The 13,004-nt window shown below is 39.1% G+C and overlaps 1 protein-coding gene across 1 annotated transcript; it reads right to left on the minus strand.

Annotated features, from left to right (window-relative positions):
* Nucleotides 1-2,773: 2,773 nt before the first annotated feature.
* LOC144640480 (uncharacterized) lies at nt 2,774-10,486 on the minus strand. Its single transcript, XM_078499597.1, has 5 exons — nt 10,253-10,486; nt 6,339-6,395; nt 6,077-6,218; nt 4,770-4,912; nt 2,774-3,700 (listed from the first exon to the last, which is right to left on the minus strand). Exons 1-5 carry the CDS (start codon nt 10,400-10,402, stop codon nt 3,527-3,529), a joined length of 666 nt encoding a protein of 221 aa, XP_078355723.1. The 5' UTR covers nt 10,403-10,486; the 3' UTR covers nt 2,774-3,526.
* Between the last annotated feature and the right edge of the window lie 2,518 nt (nt 10,487-13,004).

A 13,004-nucleotide genomic window follows, 5' to 3' on the forward strand; every position in this document is an offset into this window, starting at 1 on the left:
GTAAAATTTCGCCGAACGAATCTAAATAGCATAACACAGTAATTTGTGTGATTCTTTGGCTTTTTCCAAACTGAAGTTAATAAAACGAAATCGTCCCTGGTATACAATCACTGATAAATTACAAAAATCCTCAGTTAACAACACTAGTACTGTTTTACAAGAAAGTAGAATTTCTTTAAGACAGAATGTGTCTTTGATCATGTTTCGTAGAATGTCTTCCCCATAATTCAAAAACGCGAGACTAGTTTAAATATCGGCGAGAATATCGTTTTAAAACTTCTTTGTGGGCAACCTTTCAAAAAGCTTGAAAGTAGAATGCTTTGCTGTAAGTGAGCTTTTCCATTGAACTAATGGCGGGCGCTCTGAGGGGAACACAAATCGGAAAATTTCTAAATAACATTGATAAATAACATTTTATACAACGGAAGCGGGTAAAATAGCCTCCTGATTGTATAAACAAGTTAAGTAATTGCCTTTTTCAAAAAAGAAGAACTCAATAAAGAAGCAAGAGTGGCAGTTACATTTTACCTTCCTTAACAGTATCGACATCTTTGGCGAAGTTTACAAACTGTTTCAGAAGGGTTTTTTAAAAGTGGATAACAGACATAAATAAGACCCCCCCGTTAATTTTGAGGCGAAACCTCTAAAATTAGTAACCAAAGTTACACTAGATGACAAGAAACCTAGTACAGAAGAATCTCGATTTCTCGAACCCTCGGTTTCTCGAAACTCCCGTTCTAGTCTTGAACCAATTTAGTTTCACTTGGATAGTACGTCTCTGTAATTTTACTCCCGACTTCTCAAGCGTCCCGATTTCTCGAAGCAATTTTTGTTTCTCCTGGAGGTTCGAGAATTCGGGATTCTACTGTTCAGTAGATATCAACAGTTATTTACCCCAAATCCAGACCAAAGGCCGGAACCTTCGGGGGCACCTTTGCTGAGGAGGATTAATCCACATATCACTTCGATTATTGCACATACTCCAATCAGAATGCCAACTACTCCGGCCGCCTTCGCCTTGCCTTCTTCGACTTGATCAGTCATCGCTGTATAACCTCAATCAGGACGTAAGAAAAAAAAAATAAGGCACTTAATTTGCCCAACAACTCGACTAGGATTTGCGAGAGGGTTTATATAAGTGATTTATTGAAGGAAGTTATTTTTCTTTTTGTGCCCTACACATTTTATGCACGCACACGTAGCCTAGGCAACTAATATGACTTCGCATTTTTTTAAATTCAATCATTTTTTAAAATTAAAACATGTATTCTCGACACCTTTCCTACGTCACATTTTTTGTCCAATTAAGAATTGGTTCATGCAAAGGGTAGTCTATCTACAGGGTTAAAATAATTTTCGGTCAGTTGCCGGTCATGTTGCGTGGCCAAACAGATTTTAGCTCGGTCATGTGTCGTTTCAGACCGGTCAAAATATTGAAAAAAGCACTTTTAAACTACCACTCTTTTCTGCTGTTAGCTAGATCGTCTTCGTTTCGATCTTAGTTTGCGTGGTATGAAAGCCCCCGCTATTTCTTCACTGTTTTGGCTGCAATTGTTTATGAATAAATCGCTTCTTAATGCCCTTGTAAGTTGAAAAAAGATACTAACAGAGAAAAGTTACTAAGGCGCTTAATGTGCCAAACAATTCAACTGAGCTTTGTGAGGGGGTCAGTTTGAAGCGTTCAATTGAAGGAAGTTTCTGTTCTTTTGTTCCCTACTCACTTTATTTATTTTTTCAAGGCAACTAAGTGGCTTCGCAGTTTTTGTCCAATTTAGAACTAGTTCATGGTAAGGGTGCGTCTATCTAGTTATGGATGCACACGGGTGTTTGGAGAGCACGAAAGTGTAGAGTTACTCGATAGGTGGCCGAGAGCATCTCTATCTTCTCGAGTGTTCCTTAAAACTCTCAAGTACATCCATAACTCAAAAACCTCACAGTTGAAAGTTTGCACTAATTTTTGTCAGGGATTGATAAAATCTTGGGTTAATGTCTGTCTGCGAAAAAGTGTAGAAAAACCTAAAAATGTCAAAAAAAGACTGTTGAAAATAAAAAAAGAGTGGCTCCCAAAATTGGCACGCGGCTTGCACAAAAAGGGTCCGGCTTTCCGGGTTGGAGACTCACAGATTAGGGGCCCCAGAGCGGGTAGGGTAGGGTAGCTTAGTGCTGTGCAGTGCAATAAAATGAAATGTAGTGTTGCATTTTTTTCCAGGTTATTTTATATTGTATATTTCACACCTCCAGAGGAGTGGTTTTAAAATAAAGTTTATTCAAGTATTTATGATCACTCCAACTACCCTTGCAATCGCTGCACTTTATTGTTCTTGCTATCACCTATGGTACTTTATTGTTCTTGCTATCACCCTTTTTACATATGAACATCTTATGCCGTCCTGCAGCTGATCAATTTTTGGATAGTTTTCTTCCCAGTTGACCGAGACATCGCTTTGCTTCTTTTCTGACTAGTTTCCATACTCCACTCGCCTCTAATGAAACGTAGGGAAGACTGGAAACGAGCCAGCTTTGGTTACATTCAGCAACACCCTCTATAATCCGTTTTCCAAAGCTAAAAATTGAGTCAGAATGGAAAATTGACTGCAGGATGTACATTTTAATGGTAACAACAACATTTATGCAAAACACTATAAATTCAAAGTAAGTGAATACATGTTAAAGGAAGTTTAGAACATAGAAGAATATGTAAAACACTTGTGTTGCATTATAAATTTTTATAATGCCATGGGATTTTTAACTTTAAAAAGTTATCTTACAATTTAAGAGGCAGTGGAGTTAATCTCAGTCTTTCCAAGTTCAGTCTTAACTGGATGAATTATTCTTACTCTTTGTTGCTAAAATCTGGAACTCTATTTAACCCGAGTTAAGGCAGGAAAACCTCGCAAAGTTTGTAAATACTTTTCGGAATAATAATTGTGTTTTTTGTAAGGCAAGCGTCTTTGTTATAGGCCACATTATCAACCAATTATCAGGGTTGTAACGAGGTATGTGGGATCAGGGATCAGTTGAGTTGGAGCCCATGTAAGAGACCCCAGAATCAGGGGTCAGAGTCACGGGATCACGGGTCAGAGCTGAAATTCGGGATCAAAACGGGATGATTTATCATTTAACGGGATTGGTGATAAAAAAATTGGTTGTAAAAACATAATCATTGAAGAAGCTCGTTATACCCCTGAATTATGATTGTCTTTGATTTAGGGCCGCGTAGCATAATTTAATGAAAGCTTACACAAAACTTGGTTATATTTTGCGTTCAGTTGAAAAGACAACCGAAAAAATTCAAATCAAATAAGTCTGTGTTCTTCTAATTGCTCAATAGAGACTAAACTTATTTACTTTCATTAGCCGAGATAAAAGAGGCTGTAATATAACTTAACTAAAAAATCTCGAAACACGGTCAGTCTCCTTCGCAGACGTTCGTTGAGATCGTCACGCAATGTTTAATGCGTGAGTGTTTCGAAGAAAGTCTGCGTAAGGAAGCTAACACACGTTGAGTTGACGACTCGATTCTAATCTACTCTTTCACTGGTATTCCATAATCTGGCGGAGGCTCGGTGCCGGCCATTGTAACGGGCTGCTGTCCCGGATAAGCCTGTTGACCCGGATAGGCCTGTTGCTGGGTCATTGAGGTCTGCTGTACCACCATGGGATATGCAGCTGGCTGTTGCACCATCACCACGTTACCTTGCTGCAGAAAAAAGTCATAATAAGTTTAAACGTCTTGGAAAATCCCAGGGGAATGACTGCGGGTGGGGGGGGGGGGGGGAAGGAGGATTGGGAGCAGGGTGGGAGGTAAAAGTCATTTTTGATGAGGATGTGGATCGAATGTGGAGCTACTTCTAAAATTTCTGCAGTCCTTTACTCTCAATCTCAATAAGATGGAATGCTTGTTGTTGTTGTAAGTAAGTGGTAACAACGACAACTTTATTTGTACCCTAAATTAAATTAAATTAAATTTACAAAACAAGGAAGAATAAATTAAATGAGTACATGGCTGCCCGAAATAACCACCATTGACTAACGAGAAACTGGGAAGGTACAATAAAAAACCCGCGAGTAAGACCCTAGTCTTTTTCAGATTAGCCTAAACAGGTTCTTACATAAAGGGTTATTAACACAAATTTAGGCTAATTAGGTTCTTAATTGGTTCTTAATTTCGGAAGAAAAAATTCAATGTTGTTATAGAGATTTTAGTGGTATTCGGCCTTTTTCTTGTATAAAATTTGCATACCACATAGTGTTTATGTCAAAACGAAGCAATAATCATATCAATATTTTCCCAAAAGTAAACATTTTTAATCCTGAATTTAAGAAATTAAGAACCTGTTTCCAAATTTTAGGCTAATAGGTTCTTATAAAAATGGTATCTAATTTGCAAATTTTAGCCTAACAGGTTCTTTTAAGAACCTAACATTTAAACATGTTAGGTTCTTACTCGCGGGTTTTTACTGTACTTAGAACTTAATAAACACATACACACAAACACAAAAACACATACACACAAACACGCAGACAAAAACTAAGTTAACTTAAAAAATTCAGCGAAAATAAGCTGGAAAATAAAGTGTATAATGTAAGTGCTTGTTGTTGTTGTTTCTGTTGTCGTTGTTGTTGTTAGTACGTGGGTTATGCTCAAATAAATAGCCATCTTATTCTTGGCTTCTACGACTTTAATAGTTTGTGATCACGTGGTGTGTAGGCCCGAGTAGATGTAGAAACAAAGCGTGACGCCGACACAGTAGCATTGCGTGACTTACCACTGTTCTTGAACAGCAAGTCCCCATACAGCCAATGATTGAACCAGCCAACGTAAAAATTGCAGCAAGGAAACTCACGATCATAATACACAAGAATAAACTTGTGATCAACTTGGTGTCATCGCAGTTTTGCACTGTAAAGACTAAATTAGAAAAAAATCGAGAAGGATTTTTAAGGGACTGTTAATAATTAACGAGTTACTCGAGTGGACAATGCACCTTTTTGCAAACTGCACCCCAGCCTTTTTAATTTTCTTTTATCGTAAGATTAAAACAAGCACAGCGAAATGCTGAATTCTCGACCCTCCACCGAAAAATTGCAGTATTCAACTGAGGGAACAGTCTCGAGTGGACAATGCAGCATTTTGCAAACTGCACCTTTTTAATTTTCTTTTATCGCGGGATTATAGGCGGTGTTTCACGGGACAACTTGCAACTGACGATTTTTTGCGCAAAATCTAACACCGTGTAACATAGTAGCGGGGACGGGTTTTCGCGCAACGTTTGTCTCGGCAACACGTTGCGAGTTTTTGAACCCAAGTCAAAAACTTGCAACGCAAGATGACGAATATTTAAGAAGTTGGCTCGTCAGTAACAGGGTCGCCGTCGATTTTTTGCGCAACGCCTTCCCAGAATTCTGTTCAACATGGCCTGGACGCGCGTGCGGAATGTTGCGAGTCGTCGCAACATTTCGCGCTGAAAATCGTCTCGTTTAAAAATATGCATATTGCCCGGTACATTTTGTATGATGTTGCGCAAAAAGTTGACTCGTTTAACATACCACGTAAAGTTGACACGGTGTTGCGCGAAAAATCGTTGTTGCAAGTTGTCCCGTGTAACACCGCCTTAAAACAAGCACAGTAAAATCCTGAATTCCCGAATCTCTAAGGGAAAAATGCAGTATTCGACTAACGGAAGGGAAACGACTTTAAGCTCGAGTTCAGGGCCGTTACTAAACCTTTGCCCTGTAGACGAACGAGGCAAGATCTTGCTAGGCAGTCCTGGGGCAGGCCCTCCAGAAAATGTTGAAACCTAGAAGCTCTGAAACTCTTTCAGAGACATTTTTTTTGGGGCATTTCTTGAAAAAATGAATCTTATTTAACTGGGAATTATTTGTCATTAAAGATGTGAATTACGATGTGAATTACGATAAAGAATTTTTATTTTCTCAACAAAACAAATTTTGTGTTTAATTTTGGCTAAAAATCTAGACAAGACCCCTGCCTCGTCTTGCCTCTTGCTACTTACGGCCGTGGAACTATATGTAAGCTTTACATGAGTATCCCAACAGTCCTCAATTTCCTTACCGACAAAAGAGTCACCACTGCTCACTACAAAACGACCAAAACAGCTGATTACACGCCAGAGCCACCATGCCCAGAAAGCAATGGCTACTTGACCAAGGCTTACGAGAAACCATAGAATGCACATCACCAAGTAAAAGACCATCTGTAAATCAGAAAATCATGGGAAAAAATTAATATTTTGTGCTTTTCTATTGTCAGTATACATGGGGGTGGGGGTAAGGATCACTGGTGACTATATTCCAACAACGTGTGTTCTACTTACCGCAGTTTTGTTTCTCTTTAGCCATGTCAAGATTCCCAAAGCAGCAATTACCGCTAGCTGCAGGCATAAAGATGTAGAGAAAATAGTAAGCTAACGAACCAAAGAAATAATGAAATAAAGGACTTAGAGCGAACATATAACGAAGAACTAACGAGGTACCAAGCTGACGAACTGTAATAACGAGCAATAACGAACTCTAGTCAATGAACTAACCGAAACTAACAGCAACAGTAAACGGACTAACAAACAACACAAACTGTCAGGATGTGGCAGGGACAGATCTAGGGGGAGGGTGCAGGGGGGTGTGCACCGCCCCCCTCCCCCCCCTCGCTGAGATGATCTGCGGCTTTCTAATACAACTTGTATTCTGAAAAAAAAAACCTTTGTGTTATTTTTGTGGTGCACTTTATCCTAAGAAAAATGCTTGATCCGCCCGTGTGGGTGCTGGAATCTTAAAAAAACAATTCGGCGATTTTTCAGCTATCAGTTAAAATTTCAGCCCATTTCTTAGCAATCAGTACATTTTGCAGATCTCACCTAACAGTTAAAAAACGCGTCAGCTCTCAGCTGAAAGTTAAAATTCAGACCAATTTTCAGCTATCAGCAGGATGGGCTTCTGTTATCAGTCAGTAACCCCATCCAGACCTCAATCCCACTGAACGAGGTGGCGAACTAATGAATTCTGAACAGTAGCGAACGGTAACGCGGGACTAAGGAACTAACGAACTTTCTACGAACACTGGGAACGACTAAGTAACGAACAGTGACGACTGAGTAACGAACAGTAATGACTGACCGAACGAAAAGTAACGACTGACTTACGGACACTGCCCTAAAGAACAGTGACGACTGACTAACGAACAGTAACGACTGACTTACGGACACTGCCCTAAAGAACAGTAACGACTGACTAACGAACAGTAACGACTAACGAACAGTGATGAACTATCGAGCTCAGTGTAAGGACAAGCGGAAGCAGCAATGAACTAGTAAATATATAACGAACTAAAAAAGATGTCCAACAAATGAAACAACAGAGCGGTGAGACGGTCAATCGATAAAAGATCGTAAACGTGTTTATTCAGTTTAATACTAAACGACTGCATTTCACAGAGAGGAAGTAAGCACTTAGAACAGGAAAAAACCTTGCGGCCAAGTTTATCTGATGCATCATGTCGCAGCACCCTAGACGAACAGTAACGCTGGACGACTCAGGAAAAAAAAAGAACTTACTTTGCTACGAAAAGTAACGATTGAGTAACGAATAGTGACTACTGAGTAACGAACAGTAACGACTGACTAACGAACAGGAACGACTGACTTGCGAACAGTTATGGGCAAACGAACTCATTGTAACGAACAAGGTGACGCACGGAAACAACAGAGCAGTGAGACAGTCAATCGATAAAAGATCGTAAACGTGTTTGTTCAATTTTATAAAAGACTGCCTTTCATGGAGAGGAAGTAGTTAAGAACAGGAAAAAAGCTCGTGGCCAGTTTTATCAAAATTACCCAATCTGTACACGATGAGACACGTGTTAAAAAAATATTTGGAATAAAACTGGAATAACAATAACTAACTGAGCCCTTTTATAAAACCATTTAGAAGCTCCTAATCAAATGAAAGTCGATTTCAGATAAACTTCTCGTGCATCAGTAATTTATGGCGCTGTGTTGGACCGGATGTTAGCTTTCCTTTCAACCAGAACGGTGTCGGGAAACTACACTTTGTTCTTTCGCGACCCTAAGGCATGTTTATTATTTCTATTTATATATGTTTACCGGCTCAAACCACTTGCTAAGTAAAAATGTCTTAATTACAGTGATTAGTGAGTTGTGTACGTGCGGTTGATATTGTGTTAAGAGAAAAATTAGTGCGCTGTCAGTGCAAAAACATCCGCTGTTTTGATGTTTTGGTAAGCTGTGTGTTGTTGTTCTCTGCATAATTATTTCCGAACGTTACTCGTGTGTTTAATTTACATATTTTCAACAAAATTTGTCTCGCAGGGATGAAAATAACTGGTATCGTTGCACGACCCGTTGAATTTTATGGCCATTCAACAAGTTGACATGGTTTTGAGAATTTTTAGTACGAACAATTAAACTCAGCCAAGTTCAATAATTTTTACAAAATTAAAAAGTTCTTGAACAGTTTTTTTTACTGTGTTTTTCGGCCAAACAGTTCAGGCTGCTCAACTGAGCTGGCAATGAAACAGCTTTTGCAGTTTCAGGAACAACACTTTAAGTTGTAGTATATCTCAGGAATAGAATAAACTTAGAAAACTCTCTTTTGTAACCTTAGCTTAGCCAAATATGTAGTAAATCGATAGGAAAATTGTATTAAAGGCCCTGAGTGAAGCACGGAAAGGGTTGAAACAACATACACAACTCGCTCTCAAGCTAAGGGACATCAAATCAACACTCTATGCATGAAGGGCTTTTGAATGCGAAAAGAAAAGATACATTCAAGCAAGTAAAAAGAACATCGCGTTTTACAAAATCAAAGCAACCTGCATTTGAATTTTTTTCAGGCAGACGAAGAGTTAAATTGATGGGACATAAATCTATTCCTAAATTGCAATCTTAACTGACATGTAGTCCTCAAGAGCTTACACAACTTCATTGACATTTTTTCTACCACACTAAGGTCTTATTAGTTTTCACTGGTTTCCTTTAGTCTAAATAAATTGTCGGATGGGATAAACAGTTCACCCGACAACAAGGTCTATTTTTTCGCCTATTCCAGGCGAGAGTCGAATGTATTTCGCAGAAAGGCAGTCAACATTTCGAGACATTTAAAGCTGGAACGTTTATCACAATTTAACCCGAATAGGAACTATAAAACTCTTGCTAATATAAAAAACTGGAATTTGTAATACTAAATAAGCCCTTCGCAGAACATTTCACAAGAATGCTAACTATAAATATAACAAAACAAAAGAAGGAAAAAGACGTGACATTTAGAACGAAAATTGTGGAAATACGTCACGAGTTAATCATTAAGGAAGCTATCTATTCAACCAGAACAACAAGAACACGCGTAAAAGTACACTTTGTCTGGTTTCAGTAGAATTTCGAATGAATCGAAAGAGCAAGAACTGTCATAAAATTAAACGTATTTACTGAAATTAATAACACGAAATCTGCTCTGGTAAAAAATCATTGACAAATTACGAGAATCCTTGTATGTGATGCATGAACACTACTTTACAAGAAAGGGAAATTTACTTATGACAGAATGTGTCTTATCTTCGTATAATGTCTTAACCATATTTCAAAAACGTGACAACAGTGTAAATCATATATCGGCGAAAATATCGTTTTTAAGACATCTTTGTGGGCAACTTTTGAAAAAGTTAGAAACGAATGTGAGCGAAACTAACGGCCATAAAACGGCGACCGCCTTTTTAAAGGAAATACACAAACTAAAATCTCTGAAGACTAGTTGATACAATTTTTAATTATTTGACGAAAGCGGGTGAAATGATCTTCAGAGTGTGTAAACAGGTTATGCAATTGCCTATTTTTAAAATAAAGAAGAACTCATGATTTATAAACGGAAACAAAAGTGACATTTACAATTTAACTTTCCGCTATACAGTATCGACATCTTTAACGGTATATACGAACTGTTTTAGAAGAGGCCGCAGTGGATGACAGAGCTCAATAATTGCTGCCTTTTGAGGCGAAACGTCTGAAATTAGTTACAAAACTTACAGTAGATGACTAGAAACCTAATGCAGTAGAATCCAGATGTCTCGAACCCTCAGCGAAACTCTAGCTCGTCTCGCTAGTCTCGAACCAATTTTCGTTTCCCTTTGATTAGTACTTCTTCCGATTTCTCAAAGCAATTTTTGTTTCCCCTAGAGGCTCCAAAAATCGGGATACTACTGTACATATCAACAATTATTTACCCCAAATCCAGACCACAGGCCAGAACCTAAAGGGCCACCTTTGTTCAGAAGGATAAATCCACATATCAGCTCGATAATTGCACATATTCCAATCAGAATGCCAACGATTCCGGCCGACCTCGCCTTGCCTTCTTCGACTTGATCAGTCATCGCTGTATAACCTCGATCGGGACGTTATCAGGGCAGAGAAAAGAAACGAAGACGCTTAATGTGCTAAAAAACTCAACTTAGCTTTGCGAGGGGGTTTATACAAGTGATTAATTGAAGGAAGTTTCTGTTCTTTTGTGCCCTACTCATTTTATGCGCGTACATGTAGCCTAGGCAACTAAAGATGACTTCGCATTTTTTTCAAATTAAAACATTTTATATTCTCGACACTTGCCTACTTAGCATTTTTTGTCCGATTAAGAATTGGTTCGTGCTAAAGGAGTCAATCTACAGGGTTAAAATAATTTTCGGACAGTTGCCGGTCATGTTCCCTGGCCAAACAAATTTTTGCTCGGTCAGGTGTCGTTTCTGACCGGTCAAAGTATTGAAAATAGCACTTGTAAACTACCACTCGTTTCTGCTGTTAGTTCAGTTAGATCGTCTTCGTTTCGATCTTCGTTTGCGTGGCATCAAAGTCCCCGCTATTTTCTTCACTGTTTTGGCTGCAATCTTTATGAATAGATCGCTTCTTAAAGCCCTTTTAAGTTGTGATAGTGTCAATTTAGTCAAAAAGCCGTTAGAATTTTAGCTATTGGTACATAGAATGCGCTTAGCGCTCTCTCCTCGCACCTCGCGCTTCGCGCTCAAACTCCCCTTCTCCTTTCCCTTTGAACGCCGGCCACGCAGGCTAGGTATCAATTTTTCTGGTCATCAGTTATCACACATGTTATCACTCTAAAAGCCATGTACGTGACCGGTAAAAATGACCGCCAAACCGAACCTTTCTTGTCGGGCATTGTCGTATTAATTTAAACCCTGACTACTGACTTATGAATGCACACAGGAAGTTTGGAAAGCAGGAAGGAAGTGTAAAGTGACTCGATGCGTAGCCGACAACATCTCTATCTTCTCGAGTGCTCTTCAAGCTATCAAGTGCAACACCCAGGGGGGGAGGGGGGTACCTCCGGCTTGTAAATGACGGGGATGATCTAATGGAGGAAAAACTCAGGACCCAAAAAATCCCTAAGTCTTCCGACAATACCCCAAAAAATCCCTGGACCAAAAATAACCCCCCAAAAATCCCTTGTCAAATTACCCCTAAATTGCCAGGAGGGGCAATAATATAACACAAAAAAAATCGAATGCTCGTGTTTGTTTATTCATCATACCATAAATACGCCAAGGCCGTGCCAAGGCACTTTAGTTCGTTTTTAATACCCCAAAAATACCCTTTTTAAATCAAGTCACCCAAAAAATTCTTGGAATCGAAAATTTTAAACCCAAAAAAATCCTTCGATCATCCCCGTCATTTACAAGCCGAAGTACCCCCCTGGGGTGCAATAATAACTCGAAAACCACACAGCTGAAAGTATGAACTAATTTTTTTTATAACATAGTGTTAGGGATTGATAAAATCTTGGGTCAATGTCTGTCTGCGAGAAAGTGTTAAAAAAACCTAAGAGTCAAATAAAACCACTGCCAAAAATTTTAAAAAAATGTGGCTCGCAAAAATAGGATCCGACTTTTCGGGTTGCAGGCTCGCTGATTTGGTCCCCAGAGCTGGTAGGATATGACAGGATAGGGCAGGGTAAGGTAGGGTAGCTTTGTGCTGTGCAGTGTAGTTTTGCAGGTAATTTTTACATTCTATATTTACACCACTCATAGATGAGTGGTTCGAAAATAAAGTTTATTCAAGTACAGTTGAACCCCGGTAACTCGAACTCTGAAGGGAAACGAAAAACAGTTCGAGTAAGCGGGGTTTTCGAGTTAACCAAATAAAAATGACTGAAAAGTGGGTCCAAGGGACATAGAAGTTAGTTCGAGTTACCGGGATTCTACTGTATACATGATCACTCCAACTACACTTGCGATCGCTGCACTTTATTGTTCTTGCTATTACCTATGGTACTCACAATCACCCTTTTTACATATGAACATCTTATGCCGTCCTGCAGCTGATCAATTTTTGGTTAGTTTTCTTCTCAGTTGACCGCGACATCTCCTTGCTTTCCTTCTGACCAGTCAACCTCGTTCCCAGGGTCTCTAGGTTGCTGACCAGTCTCCAGACTTTACTCGCCTATAATAAAACGAAGGGACTGGAAACGAGTAAGCTTGGAGTCCATTCAAGAACACAGTCTATAATCCGTTTCTTAAGTTCGGAACTTACGCGGTACGTTCAACGGTAGCACGTGATCAATTTTATCAGTCTACGCAAAAACTGGATCGAAAAACGGCTGTACAACATTTTGAACATTTTTGATGCCTGTGTGAGACTGGTATGACTACTCTTTTTCATGCTAATGAAATAATAAAACTGAAAATGAAAATAACCAAATTAAAAGCCTCTTATGTCGCGGTCAACTGAGGTCAACTTTTTCTCTATCGCTGTTGGGTCGTCACGCGGAGCGATGTTATGCTGGGTAAGTCACGCAAAACCCCGGAAGTGGATGCGTGACATGACGGCACCACAGTGAACCAAACAAAGGGTTTAAAAGACAACTACAAATGCTTTTTCTACGGGAGAAACTTAAATGCCGGCGAGCGTCGTATTTATTTATTGAACTACTGTTTTGCACTAATTATAAGTTTAAAATTCAACACAAAC

The sequence above is a fragment of the Oculina patagonica genome, unplaced genomic scaffold (genome assembly GCF_052425735.1).
Source record: "Oculina patagonica isolate OP01 unplaced genomic scaffold, crgOcupat unplaced300, whole genome shotgun sequence".
Classification (NCBI taxonomy): Eukaryota; Metazoa; Cnidaria; class Anthozoa; order Scleractinia; family Oculinidae; genus Oculina; species Oculina patagonica.

Coding starts and splice junctions, on each gene's coding strand:
- LOC144640480 (XM_078499597.1), bottom strand. CDS start 10,402: ATGACTGATCAAGTCGAAGAAGGCAAGGCGAGGTCGGCCGGAATCGTT. Junction 6,219..6,338: donor TAAAGAGAAACAAAACTGCG/GTAAGTAGAACA, acceptor TCTGATTTACAG/ATGGTCTTTTACTTGGTGAT. Junction 3,701..4,769: donor CTTGCTGTTCAAGAACAGTG/GTAAGTCACGCA, acceptor TTTTTTCTGCAG/CAAGGTAACGTGGTGATGGT.